The 25,294-nt window shown below is 37.1% G+C and overlaps 3 protein-coding genes across 4 annotated transcripts; 1 reads left to right on the top strand and 2 right to left on the bottom strand.

The window, feature by feature from the left end:
• Positions 1–6,116: 6,116 nt before the first annotated feature.
• On the top strand, positions 6,117–8,084 carry LOC114474488 (Fc receptor-like B). Its single transcript, XM_028464852.1, has 5 exons — positions 6,117–6,211; positions 6,404–6,439; positions 6,825–7,115; positions 7,312–7,584; positions 7,683–8,084. Exons 1-5 carry the CDS (start codon positions 6,187–6,189, stop codon positions 7,961–7,963), a joined length of 906 nt encoding a protein of 301 aa, XP_028320653.1. The 5' UTR covers positions 6,117–6,186; the 3' UTR covers positions 7,964–8,084.
• otol1b (otolin 1b) lies at positions 8,085–19,793 on the bottom strand. The gene is made up of 5 exons (XM_028464851.1): positions 12,939–19,793; positions 12,132–12,544; positions 11,965–12,054; positions 10,032–10,103; positions 8,085–9,163 (listed from the first exon to the last, which is right to left on the bottom strand). The coding sequence occupies exons 2-5, from the start codon at positions 12,529–12,531 to the stop codon at positions 8,265–8,267; spliced, it is 1,461 nt and encodes a 486-aa protein (XP_028320652.1). The 5' UTR covers positions 12,532–12,544; positions 12,939–19,793; the 3' UTR covers positions 8,085–8,264.
• A 956-nt stretch (positions 19,794–20,749) lies between these two features.
• sptssb (serine palmitoyltransferase, small subunit B) lies at positions 20,750–24,375 on the bottom strand. 2 transcript variants are annotated; one of them, XR_003675378.1, is made up of 3 exons: positions 23,880–24,375; positions 22,299–22,746; positions 20,750–21,405 (listed from the first exon to the last, which is right to left on the bottom strand). XR_003675378.1 is itself a non-coding variant. In XM_028464972.1 (2 exons), exon 2 carries the CDS (start codon positions 22,736–22,738, stop codon positions 22,496–22,498), a length of 243 nt encoding a protein of 80 aa, XP_028320773.1. In that variant the 5' UTR covers positions 22,739–22,746; positions 23,880–24,375; the 3' UTR covers positions 21,422–22,495. The 2 variants fall into 2 exon arrangements, 1 of the variants encoding a protein (XP_028320773.1); XM_028464972.1 differs by lacking the exon at positions 20,750–21,405 and having other exon boundaries at positions 21,422–22,746.
• Between the last annotated feature and the right edge of the window lie 919 nt (positions 24,376–25,294).

Consider the following 25,294-nt stretch of genomic DNA (forward strand, 5'->3'; position numbering starts at 1 on the left):
TCATAACTACGAATTTACTGACGCTTTCCAACTATAGTTTAAATATTAGAGATGTAACAATTCACTCAACTCCCGATACGATTCGATTCACGATACTGGGTTCACGATACAATTTATTTTACAAAATGGGAATGTAGACAAAAAAAATTTTGGGAAAAAAATAGAAAATACTGTATTATTTTCCTTTTATATTTCATTGTCAAAAGAATCCCTTGATAAACTATTCAAAACAATGCAATTTAACTAAAAATAAATCTTGAATGAAATAAATAAAGGAATAATAGAAATGAAAATGAAGCCTATTAATTTAAATTCTGGTTCTATAATAAACAATGCAAAACTGCATAATAGTTCTTTTTCTTTTTAAAAGTGCAACTGAAAATGTATTTTGTGCCTTAACAATTGGACTTTAAAAAAAAAAACCGTGATTACACTGATTTACGTAATATTTGTTTGGACCAGCAGAGGGCGCTGGTAACACAGTGGTCGGTTGGCATGCAAAAATTCTTGCAGTGAAGAAGAGAAGCTCCGCTAGCAGACAGAGCTAATAGAAAAACGTGACTTTTACAGATATTCAAGTAATATTACAGATATTCTTTCGGTGCTAAAGGGGCAATTAATCATTTATTAACATATTTAAGAGTAGAAGGCGGCCAGAAAGAAAGTATTAGCAGACTCCGCCCGCCGCCTACACTTGTACAGTTGCCCTCTGCTGGTTAAAAAAAGTACTGCGATTCAATTTTCAGAAAATTGATAACAACCGTGATACCTATGAATCGATTTTTAACTGCCTTACGATTAATCATTACATCCCTATTAAATATAGTTATAAATGAAGGAAATGCCATGTGTTTCTACACTAGAGCTTTAAAACAAACCAGCTTGCCAATAACACACTAGCTCATTTATCTAAACCAGGGGTCACCAACATTGTGCACGTGGACACCAGGTAGCCCACATGAACCCTGTGAGGGGCCCTGAGGCCTGTTCAAACAGGAGTCACCAATGAGCTCCATCTAAAATGTTGTTGAGGATGCTGCAAATTTGGGGTTTGGACTGTGACAGAAGACGTTTAGAAAAAAAAAAAACCTGCAAAGTTTATTTTGATAAAATAATACAAAATTGTAAATGAAATTGTATTTGTTTTAAGGTTAGTGAAAAGTTGCTAATTAAAAAAAGCACATGATGATTTCCTGTTAAATGTAATGAAAATGAAACAATTGCATGAATTAAGAAAAATAAATGTTTGCGTGTTGAGACATTTTTAAGTTATCTTACCCTTTAATTAAAGCTCTGAAAATGTAGTATTTAAGAAGTGTAAATCAAACCTGTAACTCTATGGGTGATTCAGTACCTTTGAATCAGCTCAGCTTCAGAAAGGTTGGTGATCTAAACACTTTTGACGAGGGTCACTTAATTAGGAAAATTAAACCACTGAATGTAAAGCACGCAGTCGTTGCTCATTTGAATGCATTTACCTTTACTTCAACTCATATTATTGCATCACCAAAAACAACATGACACAACATTGCAATTTCAGAAATCTGTGGTCATGCTCTGTACAATATAAGAGACTATTGTCTTAATCAGAATCAGAATCAGAATTCCTTTATTAATCCCAGGGGGAAATTGCCTTTGTTACAGCCACATAAGAAAAAATCACAAATTAAAAAATAACGTTAAACAAAGACAAAAGAAAGGATAAACGTTAAATAAGTGTATAATTAAGTAAAAGACTGTTCAAATAAGGATTAGATACACATACACTTTACAGTAGTAAGAAATAAAGTAAAGTATGATAGATAATAATAATAACAATAATAATAATAATGATAATACAAATATACAAATTTGTATACAAATATGATTCAGATATTTACAACAATAATAATACAAATATTATACAGATGTTTACAACAATAATGATATAAATATACAAATATGATACAGATAATTACAACAATAATAATACAAATATACAAATATGATACAGATAATTACAAAAATAATAATACAAATACACAGATATAATACAGATATTTACAACAATCAAGCTGTGAGGTTACAGTAATGAATTATACAGTTTGATTGCCACAGGCAGGAATGATTTCCTGTGGGGTTCTGTGGAGCACCGTGGTAAGATCAACCTGGTAATGAAGGTGTGTCTGTGACTCACCAGCACATCATGGAGTGGATAGGACTCATTGACCAAGATGGCCTTCACCTTGGACAGGCTCCTCCTCTCTGTCACTACTGTCAGAGAGTCCAGTTTAATCCCCACAACGTCACTGGTGCTGCTGATGAGTCTGTTGGTGTCTGCGACCCTCAGTCTGCTCCCCCAGCAAACAATAGCGTAGAGGATCGCAACAGGATCTTCACTTTAAATGTAATAGATTTTGTGACCGGTTTCAATTTAATTAAGGGAAATATTATGTCAATTAGAGGAAAATGTAAGGATTTTGTGAGAAATTTGAGTTTTCTCAACAGTTTAACACAAAAAAATGACAGCGATCATCTGATATAAGTGCCAAGAAAACTTTTAACCCCTGAAAATATTGTTGAGTATCATTTACACTATGATTCATGTTTTTTCTATCATTTCTTTTTTTATTTATTTATTTTTCAATTAAGTTTTTTTTTATTGAACATTTTCTTGGTACATTACAAAATCACAATCCACACTCAATAAGGCGGCTGTACATATGCATAGATACATTCATGGATGAGGGCTTTTGTACAAGGTAAAAATAATAAAATAATAATAAATCACTATACTAATGGGCGTAATTAAGCAGATATGGAATCTGTCTCATCCTGACTTGTGTTTATAGTAATGTAGGACCAAAATGTGTCCCAAGTTGATGTGCTGTCCTTATTTTTTAATTTATTTAGCATGCATTCATATGAGGCCATTTTTGTTATCATGTTTGCCCATTCCTTAATATGTGGGGTGCCACTGATACCCCAACCATAATAATTGAAAATTTCTCTATTGATATATTAGTTATCCTCCCTTTATCACCCAGTAAACAAAATCCAGGACAAAGTGGTACAGGCTTTCCCAACCATTCACTAAGGACATGGATGACCTCCACGCCAAAAGCGTTGAATAATTGTTCATTCCCACAAACAATGCATAAGGGTACCAGTTTCATTCTGACATTTCCAACACAACGCATTGTTCATAAGACTACCCTATGTAATCTCACTGGAGTTCAATAATACCTTTGCAATATCTTATATTGTGTAAGTTTACTTTTACATTCTCTCACAAATTTTCCATTTTCTGATAGAATCTTTAGCCATTCATTATCCCCAAATGTAACCCCTATATCCTTTTCCCATAAACCCTTCAGTGCTTTACAGTCCTCACAAATTACATCACTGATTCTTCTGTAGAATACCGAAGCTCGATGATGGTGGGATGGTAGGGTCAAATACTCCAGAATGTGGTTCACTCCTGCATGCTGGGGCAATGGCATAACACAACTCCTTATCTGAAGATATTTCCAAAAATGTCCATTCTCACACAGGTTATATCTGTTCATTATATCATTGTATGACATAAATATGCCGTCCTTATAAAGATCATCCAATGAACATATTTCATGATCATACCAACTTTTCCAATAGACCGGTGCTTTTCCAACACACATAGCAGGGTTCTGCCACAAGGAGGAGTAAGATTGTTTACAATGTGGTAATTTAAACATCTTGTGGACCTTCATCCAGATTTCCTTTGAATGCAATATAATAGGATTGGAATTTTTATTCGAAATCTGGGAGAGACACTCTATAGGTGTGAAGGGGTGGGATAACGATTTCTCAATAATTTCCAGTCGAATTGATCATGTCCTGTCCAATGTAGGACAATTTTTGCCATTTCAAAGGAGATGTAATATAATTTGGGGTTCGGTAAACTCAATCCTCCTTTTTCCCTAGGTACACATAGTTTAGATAACTTGATTCTTGGCCTTTTCCCTTCACAAAGAAAATGTTTATCCATCACATCATATTGGTTAAATATGGACGATGGTACAGTGATCAGCAGCATCATAAGGGGATAATTGAACTGTGGTGAAACAACCATTTTGATTACATTCACTTTTCCCCAAATTGTCAGCTTGAGTCTTTCCCATTTGTCAAGATTAACTTTAATCTTTTGCAAAATTGGCTCTGAATTTAGTGTTGGCATTTTTTCCAGCTCCCTACTCAATTTAATACCCAGATAATTCATTCCATTCGGAATCCATTTAAACCCAAATTTTCCCGTTACGTTTCCACTATAAATTCCTGTTATCGGCATTGCCTCTGATTTGGCCCAATTGATTTTGTATCCTGAAACTTTGGAATAAGATTGTATTATATTCATTAAATGAGATATTGAGTGACTTGGGTCCTCCAATAGGACTAAAATATAATCTGTGTAAAGCAGCATCTTGTGTTGTTTACCACCTCCTTCTAATCCCTTTATATCTAAATTTACTCTTATGACAATAGCCAGTGGTTCCTTTGGTACAACTGTAATTAAAGCCTCATCAAAAGTTGGGGGAAGACATTGCAATCCAAAGGCTTCATTAAATACCGCTTATAATACTGGAGCTAAGACATCTATGAATCTTTTATAGTATTCTATAGAAAATCCGTCAAGCCCTGGTGACTTTTCATTTTTCATAACGGCTACAGATTGGCGAATTTCATCCTCCGTAACCGGCCATCCAAGAGCTTAGCCTGATCAGGTGACAACTTGGGCATATCAACATGAGTAAAGAAGTTCTCTATCATTTTTACTTTCTCCTGCGGGCCAAATTGGATGGTCTAAAGGGCCGGATTTGGCCCCCTGGCCTTGCGTTTGACACTTGTGCTGTAGAGGGAGTCAGTGCTCTTACCCCAGTCCAGTGTATTGTCAATCACCACTCCCAAGTATTTGTACTCCTCCACACTGTCCACACTGAGCCCCTGGATGGAGACAGGGCTGACTGGCCTCTTGGTTCTCCTCAGGTCCACAATCAGCTCTTAATTGTGAATATTGGTCACATGTGATGTGACACACACCTTCACAAACAGTCCTGAATAGAAATTCACAATATTGGAATTTTGGCCTATAACCGATACCGATATTTTATAAAATTGTTGGATTTTGGAAGAATTGAGACTTCTTCTTACAATTTGTGATTAAAAATTGTTTTGACCTTTGTAGTGTTGACCTTCAACAGCATGTGCAGACAAAAGAAAAAATGACTGCTATAATGTGATATAAGCACAGAGAAACTGTGAGCCCTGGCAAATATCATGGCGTTTCATTTAATTTGTCTATTTGGTGGGGATGAGATATCTACATCTGAAATAGTTGACCATTTACGCAATGATTCATGCATGCTCTCTTAATTTTTAGTTTCTCCTGCTGGCCAAATTGGAAGCTCTTAAGGGCCGAATTTGGCCTCCGGACCTTTAGTTTGATACACGTGGACTACAATCGGGGGTGTTCAGCACTTTTTTTGGCCACATCAGTTAATAATATTTTACCTCCAATATTGTAGACATACATTTTCTTTACATTACAGACCAAAATGTCAGGAATGTATTATTGATTTTATTATTAGGTTAATTAATTGCTCTATTATCAATCACTTTCTAAAAAAAAAAAAAACACAACTTTGTTGTTTTAGTGTATCGTCTTTTTCCAACAAGGCTCAAATTGGGAGAAGAGAACTTTTGAATAAAAATGTTATTTTTGTGTACACAAATGCACGCTGTATACTTACTGAGCCCTTTCATGAGTATTGACAGGGATTTATAGTTCAAATACTATGTAACTGATGTTAGGTGCGTTAAATATATTTTCAAGTGGAATTAAAAAGTTCTTGAAAAGTATTGAATTTTACATATTATAAAACATTAGATTCACCAGGGGAAAAAAAGAAAAACAATCTGCAGGAAACGAAGTACACTATACGGAAAATGGAAGAAAAAAAAACACAGCTTTTATTATTATTATTATGTAATGTCATTACAACACAGTTGGGAGTTTCCCTGTAATGTGCATAAAAACTTGATGTTTACTTGATTAAAAAAAGGAAGTATGCAGTGTTGTGTAAAAATGAAAATGCTTTCACTTCCTTTTAATTGAAACAAAATAAAGTCTTCACAGTTTGTTAGTTGTCACAAACAGCGAAACCACCAACAATGGACATGCTCGTTGGCGTCCTTGGTAAGTTCATGTTTTTCTACTTAAATATTCATGTATCATTTTGCATATGTCTTCATTTAACTTTTATACAATATTCTTGAAATATCACTAATTATATACAGTAGAGACACATCTATCTTCAAATTACCTGATTTACATTTGACCACTGTGTGTCCATCCGTTAATTAATTTGTATATATATCATTTTTACAGCTCTGTCAATCCTACCAGGATTAGTGGCAACTGAAGGTATGTGTAGCGTATTTATATCAATTTTCATATCTTTGGAAACACAAAAGGCACTCTAAGAAATACAAAGAGGCCATTAAGAACATAGAAAAAGCACATTTTGTTCTAAGTCATATAATATAAAAATGGAAGAGCAAAATCACATGACTTTGTTGAAAGAAAATCTGTAACTATTTGTCTCTGCAATAAAAAATAAATGTGGGAAAAAAAGAAAAAGCACATAGCCAATATAAGGGGGACAGTTTTTTAACTACACCTGTTCACAGTTACAAATGTACACATCTCCATAATAAAAAAAAAAAAACCCTGTTATTTTTTATTGTTTCACTCACAGTTTAAAAAAATACTGATGTTTCAAGTTTCTTTTTTTTTTTTATTCCCACAGGTGATGATATCTTATTCGGTGCCACCGTTGAAATCGTGCCAAATCTTTCGAGGAAATTCCCTGGGGAGAGTTTCCAGCTGAGATGCCATATTCTTGATGAGGATAACGAGTTTGACTGGCACTACATTTGGTTTAATGAGACGGGGCGGCTCAACCCCACTGAGAAGGAACTCAATCTGCTGAATGTCAAAGTTGGAGATGGTGGAAATTATTCTTGCCAAGGAGTAACGAATCCCCTGATGGGAAAAATGTACTCGATGAAGAGTCCTCCCACAGAGATCTTTGTAGATGGTATGCTTTTTGTTGTTGTTTAGGACCATCTTTTCTTTTCATTTATTTATGTTTTGGGATTTTTCCTGATTTAAAATGTTTTCTTCTATAAGGACTGTAACTTTGTCTAACTGGGATTCTGGTGTGGCTATGTCTCATTGCTGTGATTTAGTCTTCTAAAAATCTTTAAAATAAGCATTTTTTTTCTGTTCCTCAGGCGGGCAGGCTATTCTCCAAGTGCCACCCAACAAATGTCTGGTTGGGGAAACTGTGACATTAACCTGTCGCATTCGAAATAAGCATCCTGTCCATGAGTTCATTTTATTCAAAGATGGCATTGAAGTGAACAGAAAAAATGGTGTTGAACCATATTTTAATTTGCCCAACGTGACCCTCAACGATCAAGGCATGTATTCTTGTCGGGCTTCATGGGATTCAAAGATTAGCACTCACTCTGTGGTTTCAGCTGCCACTTCCCTGAAGATATTGGGTGAGTTTTGAGATATTCTATGTCGTTAATCACTCCAGGAATTTCCATTCCATAGGATCAAAACTAACCTGTCTTCTTCTTTTGTTTTTATTTCACAGAGGTTATGACTCAACCAATTTTGGTCATAAATGACTCAAGGGTATTTGAAGATAGAGTGATGCTCACTTGTCATGTACAGTACAATGCACATGTTCCTGCCCCTCCCATACATTTCTACTTCTACAGGGATAGCGAGCGCCTTGGACCAGCAAAATCTCAAGGTTCTTACTTCGCCAATCGGCTATCAGGCAAGTACAGCTGCAGGGCCAAAGTGCCACAGCTGGGCCTCACAAAGTGGAGTGAGCCTCAACAGTTTGTGAAAAGAAGAACAAAAGGATAAAAGGAATGCAACAGTATGCTATACATATCAAAAGTGTGAAGCTTTGGTCAGTGTTGGTTTCATTGTGTTGAGTTGACATATGATTGTTACAAAATGCAAATAAAGACAGAAACACAAAGGCCATGTTTCTTTCATTTTTATTTAGAGTGTTAAAAAAAAGGGATAATACAAAATATACAAAACAGCTTATAAGAAGCTCATAGCTATACTGTAGCACCGTTTGTGATAGCCTCTTCACAGATGTGGTAGATTTGGAGCTTTACAGTCAACGAAGAAACAGTCATGTCAGCACAAGAAGGTTTCATGCCTTGTCATAGTAAAGCAGAAACCCAGAGAAGATGCTGTCATCCTCACTGCTAGCATACACCCCATTCCAGTCTCTGAGAGTCTCCATCCACACCTGATCCCCGACTGCAAGCCGCAGCACCACCAGAGAGGATGCCTGATCGATATCTTGACCATACAAGGAATCTCGTGTCCTCACTCGCCGTGATCCATTAACTACTAGTGAGGCTCGCAGTGGCTGATTCCGCACCGTAATATGAAATGAGAAGACATAAACCCCAGGATGGACACATGTAAAGCTGTTCGATGTCAAGTTAAAGTGATTCTCTTCATTGTAGAAGACTTTGTCGAAGCGAATTGGGAAACCAGAAGGTGGGAAGGACTTTTTTGGTGAGATACCCACGCTGAAGGCAGAACGTTTCAGAGGAAGCCCTGACCCTTTAGCTCCTTTAGGTCCACGGAAGCCCCTGTCACCTCTCATCCCTGGGTAACCTCTATCTCCTTTTGGCCCAGGAAACCCTCTTATGCCGTGAGGTCCCTGAGGCCCTGTCATCCCAGATCCTCCTGGTGGTCCCACAGGCCCCTGATCCCCTCGGATGCCTACTGGACCTGGCGCACCATGCTTTCCATTTATCCCTGGGATTCCCATCCCTCCTGGGATCCCAGGGGCTCCGGTATCCCCTCTTTCACCTTTGGGTCCTCTTTCCCCAAAAAGGGCACACTCACCTTTGTCCCCTTTTTCTCCCTTTGGACCAAGCTCAACGGGTAGGCCAGGAGGTCCTGCGGGTCCTTCTTTTCCTGGTTCTCCTTTTCCCCCAACAGTACCGTTCTGGCCAGGCTCTCCTTTCTCGCCACTGTTACCTTTGAAACCTTGTGACCCTGTTTCACCTTTCTCACCTTTGAGGCCAACATCACCTGCAAGTTCAAACATGTTCATAATTTAAACATTCAAGTCAATAGCTCAATATATTCCATGTACGTGTTGCATCTGGTGGTGCGGATGGTGATAACAAAAAGGGTGGTGTAGAAGAAATCTTCGGGACGACTGAATTGCAAATATTATGACATTTATTGTACAATCAGAGTCCAAAAACAGGGTGTCACAACCTGCTGAGAGCTGCTGGCCAGATCATTGCAAACACAGAAATCTCTGCAAACTCTAAAACATTTCCCAGCAAGCTAGTGCCTATATAGACAAGAGAAAGGTCATCCTACAGGGTCATGTCTCTAACCTTAGCTCATCACCATATATAGAATAACCTTGCTCTAGAAATAGTTGGAGACAAAGACAACCTATAAATCAGTGAAACGGGGAGATTGTTGTTTGACCCTGTAGGGTCTCAATGGTACACTAACTCTAAAATGAAGGCCTCTAAGCTCTTTGCTGTGATGTATTGAAAACAGTTAACCTTTGTTCAAAAGAGTATAAACCTTATAATACCGAGATGTTAAATACTTTGATACACTTAACACTTTATTCATATTAAAGTTACAAGAACAAGCCCCATTCCCAGGTTTCAAAAGATAAAAATCTGAAAATATGATATAGTCAGTGTCCAATGTTATTGAGTCTTTGCACACCTTATGTAAACTCCCACATAACCGTATTAAACAATTTACCCCTCCCAAATAAAGCCTGATTGTGTGCAAAGTTGAGCCAAGCAGTGATTATGAAGTGTGTTTAATCACTACTTTAAGCAAGAATGTTGCATGTCTGTGATGATGTGTACAATGTTAAACCAGTGGTCAATGCAGTAATTAACTATGTGTAGTTATGTAATACCTTTTTGTCCTGGTTTCCCTAAAACTCCTGGTGGCCCTGATGTCCCAGTGTTTCCTCTGTCGCCCTTGTCTCCTGAGAAAAATGCACAATAATTAATTTCCTAATTTAGAAGACCAAATGCATTTTTGATTTTTCTATAAAGGTCTGTGGCTCCAATGACAACTGCCAGTATAACTTAACAATTTAAAATCTGTTATACCTACAAATAAAATGTAGGTATTTACTTTCAATTCATTGTTCAGTGACAATAAACAGGAGTAGGCAACCAAAATAAAAAAAAGATGTGTACTATGTTGTACCGCACCTAAGATTTGGGAATGGATTGTAGTGAAAAATAGGAGTCGTCTCTTGATTGGCAGCTGATTTGTTTTTAAAATTTTTTTTCGCTATTTGGGATTAGTGAACATGTATCTCTGTCCATCTGGAGAGGGGTGGGGCTAGAGACACAGCAGCACCATGAGCACATGAGCAGCAAGAAGGAAGAAAAGACAGAACAAGTTATTCAGACGACACAGTGAAAAGTGAGAGAAATCAGTGAAGGAAAACAAAGTAGTTTGAACACATAATAATGTGATGGACAGATCCAGAGCTGAGACAGGGCCATCCAAACATTTCATATCACAGGCTTCCCATTCAACCTGAGTGCAGTCTATCCACAAGTTACTCTAACTGAACCTTTACTATTTTATAACTTATTATTGTTGCACTCTATTTGATGTTGAGTACAAAAATAAAACCTTAATAATATTTAATCTTGATATATTTCAGGATTTTTTTTATTTTATTTTTTTTTACTTTTGTTAAAATAGATGAATTAGAAATAATCAATGTAGGCTACAACAGAGCTGAGAAGACACTTGGGACCTGAAAGAGCAGGCTCTTAAAAGGTGAGCTGAAATTCACACTTTTAATAGATTTGTCCTCAAACAGTAGTGTAGAGCATGAACCATTGTTTTTAGAACATTGTCTAAATTTCAAAGACGCTCCATTTGGCATTTATGTGGTGTACATCCACATCCTCTGTTTCTGAAATAGATAAAGACTGTCAGGAAAGTGATAATGATGATGATGATGATGATGATGATAACAATGACATTATGTAGGATTACAGAACCTTCAGTGCCCTAAAATAGTAATTGTAAGTACTTAAAAAAGCTGTCCTTTCATTTGGTCTTCAAATATTTCTTCATTTAGTTTTTAGTCTTTTCATAAGAAAACTTGATATTCAGTGAGGCTTTAAAGAACAAACATAATGCTGTGCTCTTCCCCATTTTTTTCAGTTTAAACTAAAGATGGCAGTGCTTGGGTGATGAGCAGTTTATATATGATGTACTGTATATGGGTTGATCAAGGAGGCAAAGCCTGTTATTTCATCGGTTACATACCAATATTGACTGATACCGATAATATTGTACATCACTAGAACAAAGGTATTGCTGTGCCATTTCTACCGATAATTCCATGTTATCCATGCATCCCTCTTTTCTGTTCCTCCTGAGAGGTGGTTATGGAAAACATGTATTTAAAATGACAGCACCCCTGATAATAAAGCACTTTTGCTTTTACCTAATCATTCCTAACACTCAATATTCTTAACTGTATTCATTTTGATGCTTTTTGATCCTCATTCACTCTGTCATGTCTAAGTCTGTTGGATGGGGCTCAACTATCCAGAAGTAATACCGTAAATACAGCAAAGTGAAAGAATCAGGAACATGGAACATGTTTTACACTTTTCAAGTTGTTCATAAAAATTGTTTTATGTCATTGATTCCCCTAATTAAAAAAAACTAATTGATACACAAAGAGAAGTATGGTGGTGATCCAGAACAAGAGGTGTCCTGAGGTACAACCTTCCTTTTAACTCCATATGATGTGTTTTTTATCATAGTGGTATTTTCAAATGATATTATACTGATTCAACACTTCTCACCTTTGTCCCCTTTTGATCCCTTTGGTCCATTCCCACCAAGAGGTCCTGACAAACCAGCAGTTCCCGGAAGGCCTTTTTCACCAGGTGGTCCTTGATGATGAGGATAAACGATAATCAGGATACTGAAACTAAACACTATATTTATACGTTATCAGTGCAGTTGATACCTGACAAGCCTCTGTCTCCCTTTGGGCCCCTGGGGCCCCTTTCAGGTGGACAGCACTCACAGAAGTTGAAGTAACACTCGCTGTAGTCCAGGGTGTAGTTCTCATACCCAACGTTAGGTGGCTCAGTGTTTTCACTGTAGTAGCCCATGGGTTTAGGGTAGACGGGCTTCTCTGTCAGGGGCTCAGGATGTGGCTGCACAGGATTTACTGTCCCCACGATCTTGCCAGTCTTGGCCATACTGGTGGTGGGAACTGGTTTGTGAATTGTAATCGGGTAGACTGGTTTCTTGGTGTACTGGTACTTTGGTTTGGGTGTGGTCTTAGATTCAGCACTGGACACCATGAAAAGAATCACCACTGTGACAGCCATGGAAGTCAAGTGACGAGAGATAATCCTCATGGTTGACTGAGATCTGAGAACACAGCAGGACAGTGTTTCTAATAGTGTCTATTCTCTCCTTTCATTTCATTTGCTTTGAAAGCACGAATCTGATCTAAAAAAACTAATCCCACACAAGGTTTATCGCTCTATTCTCCAATCTGCATACTTTTCCTTTTTGATTAATCTGACTTACATCTCTTTCACAGCCATGCAGGTAAAAACTACATCCCTTTTTCCACTTTTTGCTCTGATTTTGTTCCTTGTTAGATTTATGATTGAGGTAGTTTACTATGATAATGTCACAATGGCAGGTTTACCTTTCGAGACACTACTGCATATATATATGATATATTATGATTTGTAGGTTATATAAAAGGATTTAGGAGATTTTTAAAAAAATGAAAAAAAAAAAAAACATCACTTACCCAGTTATGCATAAGTAGTAAGGTCATTTATCCTCTCTTGACAAGACTTGGAGGCAGCTCTTTGGGCTCCAGGTCTCTCCAACGTCTCTGCAAGACTGTGGTAGAAGTACATCTCCACCAATGAGCGTGTTTGCTTGAAACGTGGGGGGAGGTCTGAAATCTCACCATGGTAGGCTGGAGCTGACCCAAGGAGAACCACTGTGCTGTGGCCCATTCTCTGTACCCCAGTGGTGTAGAAAGGTGCTTTTGTGACACAGAATACTACGCCGCTAGCCAGAAGCACTCTCCTGCTTCAAGCGAGGCAAGAAGCAAGGGCTTTGGGGCCATGGGTCACCTGATATGGAAGGCATCTCCTCAAAACGCAAGCCTCTGCCCAAGCTCTTACAGTTTGACCATGGCAACAAAAAAGGAGTCTTCAGGAATATACTGATACTGAGTATCTCAAGGAAAGGTTTAGTCTATTGAGAACTGCTAATCACTCATGGGCAACCAATCCTAAATTGATTGTTAAAAGAACAAACTAATCTTTCTTAGATCAACACAAATGCAACAAACTCCCAATCTCGGTGACACACTCTCTGCACACAAGCCCCCAAACTGGCTGGCAGTCTCATGTGGTATCTATGATTTATACTGAGTGGCAGGACAATGATTCCCTCTCATGAAGTAACTAGATCACTTTTGTAAAGCAGTGATTTACTGGTAGCTGTCTAGTCGATACTCACTACCTGCCCGTGACAAAGGATGTCTGAACAGTGGATATGCCTGAGTTGCCAAAGACCTCGTGTCCTTAGAGAGATCCATGACCAGCTATGAGTGAGCAGGAAGGAGGGAAATGAAATTTGGAGAGCTGAGAGGATTTAGGGTAGGATAAAAAAAAAAAGAACTAATCAAAAAGAGAAAAATGATCTTTTATTGTAAATTCTTGGTTTGAATAAAAAACTATTCAGATCGTTTTATTTATCTTTAACACTAACGTAAGCTTGTGAGGCATCCATTTGCCTTATATTTTTTTTCTAGTAATGCACATTTTCTAGTGTTATCGGGTTTTGTCTCACTAGGTGCGTTCTCACATATCTTTGTTTCACTGTTTTGCAGCAGCTCAAAAAATCTGCCCCAGGCTTGCTCTTCCATTAACAGATGGACTGTGTGATACGCAGCTTAGTCCTGAGAGAGTGCAGGGTTCCTTTGGGGTTTTCTCTGCATTACCTCAGCAACATTGTTTTTCAGATCCATTCAGACCACACACACAACAGCAACGGTTAGTTTACAGATGTTTAGAAAGGACCCCAATGTCACTCACCCGCCCCCTTATTTAGCAGTGACTTCAGCCCCGCCCTCTATGCCATCAAAGCATAAAGCCAAGGATGGGGACGAGCTAAATGAGCTTGTGCAGCCAAGCAGAAAGAGCACCAATGATAACTTGGACGTATGGAAACGTATTGCCTTACGATAGATAGCCCTATTCATGGGAAGGAGTTCCCCGAAGTCAATACAGAACAAGTTAGACGACCCGTTGCAGAAATAGCATGGATTGATTTTTGCATTGGCATCTCAGAAGCACTTCCTCACAGCTAAGGCTATTTGTTTGTACACCTTTAAATAGATGGGTTACAGACATGTAAGGAAATGATATTGGCGTTTTGTTCTTTCCATGTGCATATTGAATTTCTCTGGATTCTCTAGTTTCGTCTACTAGGGGAAGTAGCCTATACTTGTTGGTTTTTATAGAGGCTTTACCTGGAATGTCTGTGTGAGTTAGCCCTGCTACAGACTGCCAATTTTATTTAGGAAGCAACCGATCATGCTTGATTATCAGTAGTCATTTGGGATTGGCTTCAAAGCCTGGTAACATCCCTGAGCTAGATAAGTAGGGACTAAAGTCTGGCAGATTGGAATTTGCAATAGGTTATAATACTACTTCTTCTTTGTATTTCTCAGGTGCAAACAATCATCAAATTCTGGACAAAGACCTGGTCCCATGCCAGTTAATCTGTTTCATAAAGCGGTCCATCATCCGAAACCAAAATGTAGCCCAAATACTGAAGAAACTGCGGTACATTTAACCCTATTGCATTTTATGAAGACCATCACTCTGTTTTTATTGAAAACTGTAAAACTTGTGAAACCTCCCACAATTTTTACTCGATTGACACCAAACTTGCTACAGCACTTCAGACTGTCCTACACAAACATTACACACAGATTTTTGATTTATCATCAACAATACCATTCTGCCCAAACCAAAACTTTAATGTCCACTTTTTTGGCTGATGATTCCTCATAAGCACAAGCCTTGACTCATCTACAGACTGCTTTCAATTCCCTACAACTGCATTTTCACAACCATAGATTAATCTTGAATGCAGAAAAAAAAACAACACCGACTTTGACACCCAGCTATCACTAGAAGAGGAAATACTCGCCTTGTGTAATTCATCTACTAAACACTTCTTAATAAACTTTGAAATTACGTCACTTCGCTTCTCTCACTAAAACCTTACAACTTCAACATACTATCTAACCTTTGACATTACATTTACATGCACAAACATGAACCAGCTTCACCTAATATGCTCTATTTGAATGTAGTGAAATACAATCTGCCCTCTGACTCGAGTCCCTAATTCACTGTGGAGAGTTTAAATCTCTATTAACTGATTATTATTCAAATTTCTGAAACTGTCTCTGTTAAGTTCAGTTAATTCTGGTTCCTGTCTACTATATGTTGGTTATTCTCTCTCTTTTAAAAGAGATCTCGATCTCAACGAAGCTGTCTGGCTTAAAAAAAAATGAAAAAAAAAATAATAATAATAAAAAAAAATATATATATATATATATATATATATTGTTTAAACCTTACATAAAATATGATCTTATTTGTGAGCCACTAAAGCCGAAAGCCAAGCAGACAGCAGACAAGCACCAGCAGACAGGTCATGTGAACTTTGTTCTGCAACCCGACTTTTTACATGTAAAAAGTCTGTATCTGCCAGATACAAGATAATGACTAATTCAGCTACGTTCCACTAATCCTTGACTGCTAACTTCTCATCAGAGCACACCTGATCGGCTCTATGAACCTGTGTCTCAGAGTGGTTTATGTGGCTCTCTCACAAACATTCTTGGTTCACAGTCAAACATTCCTTCACAGGAGCATGACTCTTTATCCTGCAAAGATACTGAGTACCAAACTCCCACTTGCACAGATACAACTAGGTCATTAGGAGACAAACCATTATCTATGCTTACCCACTTCAAAATTACACTTTTTTTTTTTTTGCAGCAATACCAACATGGCGGCCATATTTGCACCTTTATGCATTTAGTGCTATATTTGCATTCACCAACTCAATACTTAGTTCTTGGATGTCCTGCAAAACAAGGAAAATTAATGAATAAATGTGTGTACACATGTGTACCTTTTTAAACAAAGTGGTTGGCTCAGCCAGCAGGACCATTGGCTGTACTTTGCCACTGCTGGAGGCCACACATAAAGCCAGACTCTTAAATCGAGCTTTACAAATAGTGAATGATGCCTCAGGGCACCCTTCCAGGGCCATCTTTGTTTCCTTCAGGGAAAAGGTATCGCTCCATCAAATGTTCTACTGCTCGCCATTTGAACAGTTTCTTCCCACAAGCTGTGATGACTCTAAACAAGGCATTTTAATTTTCTATGGACTTTTTATTGTACAGAATCGACCCAATAGTATTTTATGTGGTTTTATGTGACTCTTTAGTGTACAGTATTTTACATTATAGTATTTTTAGTGGCATTGATTGATTGATTGTTGGTTGTTTGTTTTTTGTTGTGAAATGACTTTTTAAATGTTGACTGCACTTTGAGCTCCTTGCACATTGTCTTCCAATGTGGTTTTACTGCAAATGGTTAATAAACTGAACTGAACTGAACTGATGATGATCGCCGCAGAGTGATTCTGTGAATTCAGGAATTGTATTGGTCCAGCCACTCCTATGTTTACATTTAACGATGCCTGACAAGGACATGCACAGCTAAAGTGTGAGCTCACTGAACTGTATCATCCCGGGTCAATAAAGACAGTGAATGATTGCTCAATAATGCTAAATACCTACTGGTCAAAGTGCACAGTCTGTGTGCAGGGTGGAATAAAACTCTCAATTAAAGCTCCCATGAAAACTCGGTCATTAGAGATATGATGTATTTTCACATTGTAGTGAAAAGATTTAGTGGCTTTGAAAAAGTATTTTTTCCATCTAAAATTTTCCTAATTTTCTCATAGTAGGAACTTCACAAAACCATGCTTTAAATCAGTGTGTTTTTACATCTGAATGAGTTACTATTTGGCTCAGTGTTAGAAAATTTGCAACAAAAATAACTAAAATATGGGGTAAAATTAAATAGATGTATTTTTCAAATACTATTTAAAAAAGCTATGAAAAGTGCTTTTTCTGGGCAAAATGCATAGAAAACTGTACATTTCAAGTCATATACAGCGAGACCCAAGCAACAGCGGAGGCTTGTATTAATCTTTCAAATCTATCTTAGGTTCCTCTAATTCAGACCTGGTTGTTGGAAGCAGTGTTGTTATAGGTGCGTGTTTTTGCTTGGGTGTCATTTTCCTTTTTGTCTGCGCACCAACCAGTTGCTAGGATTTCCCTTTGTTTTAATTGGGTGAAACAGTCAAGCCACGTGAGACAATACACCTGCACTGGAGGGTGGTTGGAGTCTTTGTTTACTACGTGTCATTATGGCGATGACCTCCAACCTCCTTCTAATGGCATTCAACTTTATGCGTAGTGCAAAAAGAGGTCAGTTTTCCAGTGGTTTGAAAATGGGATGAGGAGACGTGAGGGAGTTAATTGAAATAAACAGGAACCTGCACTAGTATTTTTGGATATGTGTTTACAGGTTGCCAAATGAAGGTGTTAACGGTATTGCATTACAGCATCCTAAAGATAAAAACAAGGTGCACGTATTCAGTTACAGCTAACAATTACCCCATCCACCCATAACGCTACAGCAACCTGGCTTTTACAATAATCAGCTATCAAACCACATCACAGAAATGTCTGGAACTAAATCTTAATCCGCATGGTTTTAGTCCATTGTGTTTCCTTTGACAAAGAGGGTGGGTGATTTGTAGGCTTCAGGTCAGCAGTGCTTTGTTGGCATGGGCGGGTTAACTTGTATGTATCTGTGGTGAAGAAAACAAAGCCTATGGGCATTTATTCCTGCCCTCAAACAGGTTTGGTGACTCTGCCTCCTATTGTAAGAGTTCACAGTATGTGATGCACTGTGTGGATCAGAAATTCACTGCCAGAGGCTTTTTTTATAAACCGCTACAAAGAAACTGGGCCATTATTTTAGATGCTTGTCTTGTTTTTATGTGTTTACAATGGGAGTGGGACAGGAATCTATCCCACATCAGTCAGGCAGGAAGGCGTGGTACATGATGTGTTCATCAGTGTTAAAGCTGAATAAATATAAATATACATGACATATTGATATGAGATATAAGCTCGTTTAGTCATTCTTTTGTAATTTACTCACATTACATGTACATTCATTGATACATTACTGTATATCAATTTTAGGATCAAAGCTAAAGTTTATGAAAAAATAAATAAATAAAAAATATAGGTTCAATTAGGGCTGGGTAATATTGACTAAAATTCATATAAATATGTTTTTTATTTTTACCTCAAAATGGCGATTAACTATATAAATCTTGATATTTTTAACTCAATAAAGTCTTACCAGAAAGATGATTTTGGATTAAATTTGCTGATGCAAAATGCCACACAGGCACATTTATTCACAAACAGTTGCACAATATGTGTCACTTTAGGCTTTTTCTCCTCAAAGGGACAGCATGTGTGAGTGAGTTCTGTAGAGTGGCTTGTTTAGTGGAAGGTCTGAGTTAGGATGAACTCAGCAATCAATCTAACTGTGTTTTGCAGGCTTCAACAACTACTAAAACAAGTATTGTATTTTTAATACAAAAATAGACTATAAAATAAAAAAAATATTGATATAAGCAATATTGGGATTTTTTATATTGCCAAAATAGAAAATTCGATATATCTTGAATCTCCATATATTGCCCAGGTCTAGGTACAAGGAGGAGCAATGTTTAGCATCATTGCCCCACATTGTGCATATTATGGGATAAAGCGACAACTGTTTTTTTTTTACCATTGCAGACTAATGTGCCAGGAGACCATTGTGTCCATTTACCATGTAAAACTGTCAAATTTCCATTATTTTGTTCAAAGTTTTTGTTCGAGGCAGAATATTCTTCATGACATTATCTGGCAGTAAATTCAAGAATGTGCCACATGTTTTTTTTTTCATTGCATAACCAAAGCTTGGAAAACGACGCTCCACAAAGACTCGAAGAGAACAAAAGATGAGACAGGATTTTTTTTAAGAAGATACAAAGGTGGACGAAAATCTTTGTTTTTTAATTACATGATAAAAATGTTTAAAAAAAAATCTACGTACACACAAGATTGGTATTTGACATTGTAACCAGCCAAGCATTTACCACTGTGTATAAATATATTACTTTATATAAATAAAGGTAATTAGAGGTCATAGTGAAACTGTTAGCAGTGCTTCCTTAAACTGAACTCAAGCGCGATGTTCATCACAACAACCTAATCTACAACGATTCACTCTCCAATAAGTCGTAAGCTGTGTTCGAAATCACATACTCATAATAGTGCATTCACATTAGATAGTACAGAAAGACTGAGTGCACTAGAAATACCTGGATGTATACTATATCGGGACATTTTTGAAGTATGCACAGTGGGCATACTAGTCATACTCAACTGCCCCATGATGCATTACGAGCGGAAGGTAAAATCGTCCTGGGACAGGCTTCAAGCTAATAGTCAAACATCCCCTTTGCAAAACAAAAACATATTTTCTTGTCTTCCATTAGTTCTTTTAACCCTTTTGTAAATCGGGCTCTTGTTTTGAAGTTTACCAGAAGTTTTGTCAGTAGCACAATGGCAGATCTCGGAGAAGTTTCATGGATCAAATGACCACATGTTGATATTCTACTTGGTCAATTTCTCTCTTAAAATGCTTCCAGAACTTGTGGCAAATGGTGGCAAATCAACAGAGATATTTAGCCTCAGTGTGTTACAGGTTTTTGTAGGTTCTAAATGCATGTTGGTAAAGTTAAGTATACTTCAGTGGGAATGCTCATCATCCTAATCATCTGAACCCATACTTGTAGTATATAGTAGACAGTAGGGCTGGGCAAAAAATCGATTTAATCGATTTTTTCAAATTTAAAAACGTTTTTTTTATTTTGCATATATATATATATATATTTATTTTGCATATATATATATTTATTTTGAATATATATATTTATTTTGCATAAATATATATACAGTATATACCGTAGCACGATGTGAGCCAGCCCCCTCTTTGTTTACATTTGTTTACCCTTTGAGTAGGCTATATGTCTGCCACAAGCATGTTTAATTTTTTATTCTCACTATGCTGAGATGCAAAGGGAAGAGTTTATTATTTTTTTTAATTGTAATGTTAAATGTTAAAAAATATGTAGATATTTGATTTCTTAATCAGAAAATTTAAGCGACTGTGAAGTTGCTGTTGCACTTCTGCTTAAACCTGAGTTAAAGCTTGAAATTGTTGAATGACAGACCCTCATTTACTGTTTTATTTTAGGATTGTTCTATGCATTTTAACTCTTGAGGACAATCACAGCAATAAAGTTGCACTTTTGACAATATATCTGATGTCTGCAGTCACTTTTAAGTGCATTGGAAAACAACCAAAAAATCGAATTAAAACTCAAATTTTTCTTTAAAAAAAATTTTAGGCAAAATCGCCCAGCCTTAGTAAACAGTACTCATTGAGTTTGTCGTGCATAGTACAGAGTATGCCATTTTGAACACAGCCATAGTCTCTATAGATCAACTATAGTTTTGCAGCTCAGCCAGCCTGGGTTTGATTTCATAGCTCAATTTGCATACAGTATCTGTAAAGTATGAAGGCAAAAGCAAACAGTTCTTGTTGCGTAAAGCTGCCATTTACAAAGCCAAGCCTAAAACACAAAGGTGTGTGGAATCAATATTTGCTCATGCTCGGTGCTCAGCAAGCCTTGCGAACATACCAGGATTATTTATCTTCTCGATGAAGGAAGGGCTAGGCACATTTCTGCCATTATTGTTGTTTTATTGCTCACTTTGACCAGTAAATCAGTAAATATAGACTGGTGATAGAAGTGTCAAATCCCTGATTGTGACCATTTTCACATGTATTTCAAAGCTGGGCTTTTCCTTTTTCTCTCTTTAAGCTCAACAACGACACACTCCACATCTGTTAGACAGCTGTTCACAATCAGTGATAACGAGACATCATCGAAACAACAACAAAGAGATACTCCACCAACCAAAGTCACAGAGTCCTGTCAAAAGGTGTTTGATATCTGTTCAGTCTCTGAAATGAGAGAGCAAATGTTATGAACATCCGAAAATACTTCAATTCATTATTGTCACCTTGTTAAAACAATGGGCTTTGTGATTTTAAACAAACAAACAAAAAACATGTTTCATTTCATTTAAAATCATAATCCAATTATGGTCTTTTTTGATGTATTTCTTTGGCATTAAATTTTAAATCTGGATGATTTACTTTCTTGAAATATTTCTAAAAGATCATAAAAAGTCACAGAGGCCAACATTTTTAAAAAAGGTGTTGGAATTATATCTAACAAACACCAAGCTAAAAAAAAATGGGGACATTAAATGTAATACAATGTCTGATTTTCAGAGTTAAGTTAAATGATCTTGTAAGGATGGTTTAGTTTAAAGGCTTAAACTAGACATTTATCCATTTATTTTGCTACATAAACACAACATAGTGCTTTCTTTTGACACAACTTTTTGTCATTAGGAATTTGACCATATAAGTACACTGTGTAGTTGGAAAGGTAATATTGCACCAAATGTTGACTTTTTTAGACCCATTCGGGGTGAAAACATTGTTGTCATTCATATTAATCTCATTTCAGACTTCATTTGCTCTATTCCTGGTTTTTACTTTTGAATTATTGCTTAAAATGCTGGAATGTCTTCTAAGGTTTGTGGCTGAAATGTAAAGACAGAAAGAAATGAGTCACTTAGTATTTGGTCATGAGGCAAGCATGCAAATCTGTTACACATGTATGACCCTATCATGCAAAACCAACAGGTGGGAATGCACTCACACAGGTCACACAGGAATAAAAGTTAAAAAAGAAAAAGAAAAAAGAGCAACAAGGACAGACAACGTCTCACAAGGCAATTCACAAAGAGGGTGTAAAAGTGATGCACGGGTTGTGTGTCTAATACCGAGGGGTGAGGCCAGAAGGTTTGGGTTGTAAAGAAGATAGAAACAATCTGATTTCCAGATCATTCCATTAGGATCTTCGTGTTTTCAGTCTGGAGTTGCTTAGAGACGACTGGCTGCTGTGGTTCAGAATGATGGGAGGAAGGACCAAGGACTCGGGACTCATCCCGACAGCCAACGCCATCCATGATTTCATGGTTTAGGTCATAAGTGTCATTGTGCTCTCTGGCTGTCCACCAAACATTCTGGTGAAAAACTCCAAGGCAAGCCGCACGTGGATGGGTACAAAGACGTATGAGGTGTAGATCACCATGGCGATGACGGAGAAGAGGATAGAGTTGAAGATGGACTTTTCCCAGGGTTCAAGGACATAGATGCCAGTGATGAGGAGGTACTGGTAGTACAGCCAAGCCAGGTATTCTCTCAGGTTTTTGAAGTTCATTATGCAGTCTAAGGGAAGAAAACATGAAAAGGGTTGCATGGTGATGGTTCCACTAGGATTGGAAATACCACAAGAAATGTTGAAGAGCTATTACCAATTCAATTGAGCCTCGACCTCATTTCAGCAGAAAGACACTCATCACACCTATTACCAGTGCTATCGGGCTGATTTAGCACGCGTTACATATCAATGGGCCATGTCTCCTAGCAACGATCTGGTTTCTACCGTATTGGTCAGTTACTTTCTAGCAACTGTATGCTGTATTTTTTTACTGACATGAACATCAATCTAAAAAGTAGATGTTGAAAACATGCACATATAATCTTTTTTGTTTTGTTTTTTAAACATAAATCTACATTATATATATGTATATATACATAGTATATATATTTCCTGTGCAACATGGATTTCACATTATGCCCGTGTCACGGTCTGAGTTCACATCGGTCTGAGATCGGTTATGAGCGTGCGCAATGAATTTATGCTACTTCCGCTTAGCTTTTATCTACTTCCGCCGTGCTGAGATTAAAAAAAATGTAATTTCAAAGCTAAGGTTCAAAGCTAATGTTATTTGACGGGTGCTGAATGGCTGCTTTTCTTGTACAAAAATGTACAACTGCTCAAATGTGTTTTATAATTTATCAATGCAGTTTTTATTATTAATACTTGTATTCTGTTTGGATAAAAATAAAGCACATGTTGGAAAAAACAAGATTATAATAAAACTTCATACAAAAAATAAATCATTTATTTTCCAAAAAGAACATGTTTATAATATACATTGCAGTAAAAAAAAAAACAGTTAACTTAATGTAACTTAATTTGTTTAAATCAGTATAACCCAGTACGGGTACATCTCAGTGCGTTGCAGTCACGTACTGAGATTTTAAGAGGAACTCAATACGATGTGAACTCAGACCCTGACACCTGTCAAAAGAAGAAGAAAAAAAATTTCAAAATAAAAGACAATTTTCAACATGAGAGACATTAAGAATGTATTTATGTATGTCCAGCTGTCCGTGACCGTTGTTTCAATCAATTGCTAGACATTTCAGGCGACCCCATTTAAAATCCAGGCGACCCTAAATGGGGTCACGACCCGAAGGTTGAAAAACCTTGACATAAGTGTATTTAGACTCACCTGAGCAGACAGAGCCCTCCTTGGTACCAGGTAATGACCGAGCCTCAGCCCCGCGTCCCTGAGTCGCTGCTGCTTTGTGTATAAATGGAAAAAGCTGCCTCTCCAGTTTGTCTCTGGTCTATAAACAAACACACACACACACACACACACACACACGCACACACACACACACACACACGCACACACACACGCACACACACACGCACACACACACACACACACAGGGAGAAAAACACCACACCCACCCGCTAACACACCGCTCACCTGGCTCATGAATAATAATAATAATAATACAGTAAACGCACAGGGCGTGTGTACGTGCGTGTACTGTCTGTGCGCAGGAGAAAAACAACTAAAGAGGGTTAGAGGCTATATTTAACCTCACCTGACTCCAGCTGTGTCTCAGGTCATCTCAGGAGCGACGTTCATCTCTAATAAACTTTGTTGAGCGCGTGCTGCATCCTGCTCTCCCCTGTCCTCGTGCCGCAGTGTCACCTATGACGTAGCATCTTGTTTTCCACACCGTGTCTCACTGATGCACTTGTTATTTGGTAGAGAGGCATTACCTGCATCTTTAATCGTGACAAAGCAGTTTCTACACGTTCAGATATCAATCAATGGAAGGATAACCAATAACATCAACAAAAATATGCCATTCTCTGGAGGGAGATTTGTGTTTTTATTTTTCAATAATATATATATATATATTAAAAAAAAACATTTTCAATATTTATTTATTTATTTTACTTAAATTAAAAAATATATATTTTCAAATAAAGAAAAAAGTGTTCAATGCAAAAAAAAAAAAAAAAAAAAAAAAAAAAATTGAGACCCAAATAATTGCATTTGAAGTTTTTAAAATTTGATTGAAAATGTTTTTTTTTTTTTTTTTTTTTTTTATTGAAGTGACTTTTTTATTGAAAAGTAATTTTTGAATATTGAATAATAAAGACACAAATCCACCTCCATACCATTCATCCCAAATGGGATTAAGTTGAATAAGTTGAATAAAGAAACAAAACTATCTTCACCTACAAGGAAATTTGTGTCAGTTTATCTTGTCAGTGAAAGCTAATCAAGAGCAGGGTGTATGTGCAACACGAGCAGATGTACAGCCTCTAGGGTTGGGACAATATACAATGTTCCCAATATGTATCATACGATATATGATACAGAGCTCACAATAACAATACAATATTTTGGAAAGGGGAGAAAAGACCAAAAAATAGCAGTTGATGCCTTTATTTGACTTTAACCGTGGACATACTTACGAAGATAAACAAGATCAAGTGGCACTCATACTGAAAATTTACGCCAGTCAAAAATTAAAACCAAATAATGTCATCATCACGACATTCTTCTTTTTCAACCACTTTTGCATGTCTACGTTTATGGCCCGCAGTCAAAAAGACTTG

Source organism: Gouania willdenowi, chromosome 13 (genome assembly GCF_900634775.1).
Source record: "Gouania willdenowi chromosome 13, fGouWil2.1, whole genome shotgun sequence".
Classification (NCBI taxonomy): domain Eukaryota; kingdom Metazoa; phylum Chordata; class Actinopteri; order Blenniiformes; family Gobiesocidae; genus Gouania; species Gouania willdenowi.

Excerpts from the sequence above, each read along its gene's own strand:
- LOC114474488 (XM_028464852.1), top strand. The coding sequence starts at position 6,187 with ATGGACATGCTCGTTGGCGTCCTTG. Across the intron at positions 6,440-6,824 it reads AGGATTAGTGGCAACTGAAG|GTGATGATATCTTATTCGGT; the intron begins GTATGTGTAGCG and ends TTATTCCCACAG. Across the intron at positions 7,585-7,682 it reads CACTTCCCTGAAGATATTGG|AGGTTATGACTCAACCAATT; the intron begins GTGAGTTTTGAG and ends TTTATTTCACAG.
- otol1b (XM_028464851.1), bottom strand. The coding sequence starts at position 12,531 with ATGAGGATTATCTCTCGTCACTTGACTTCCATGGCTGTCACAGTGGTG. Across the intron at positions 12,055-12,131 it reads GGGAGACAGAGGCTTGTCAG|GACCACCTGGTGAAAAAGGC; the intron begins GTATCAACTGCA and ends CTCATCATCAAG. Across the intron at positions 10,104-11,964 it reads GGGATCAAAAGGGGACAAAG|GAGACAAGGGCGACAGAGGA; the intron begins GTGAGAAGTGTT and ends CATTTTTCTCAG.
- sptssb (XM_028464972.1), bottom strand. The coding sequence starts at position 22,738 with ATGAACTTCAAAAACCTGAGAGAATACCTGGCTTGGCTGTACTACCAG.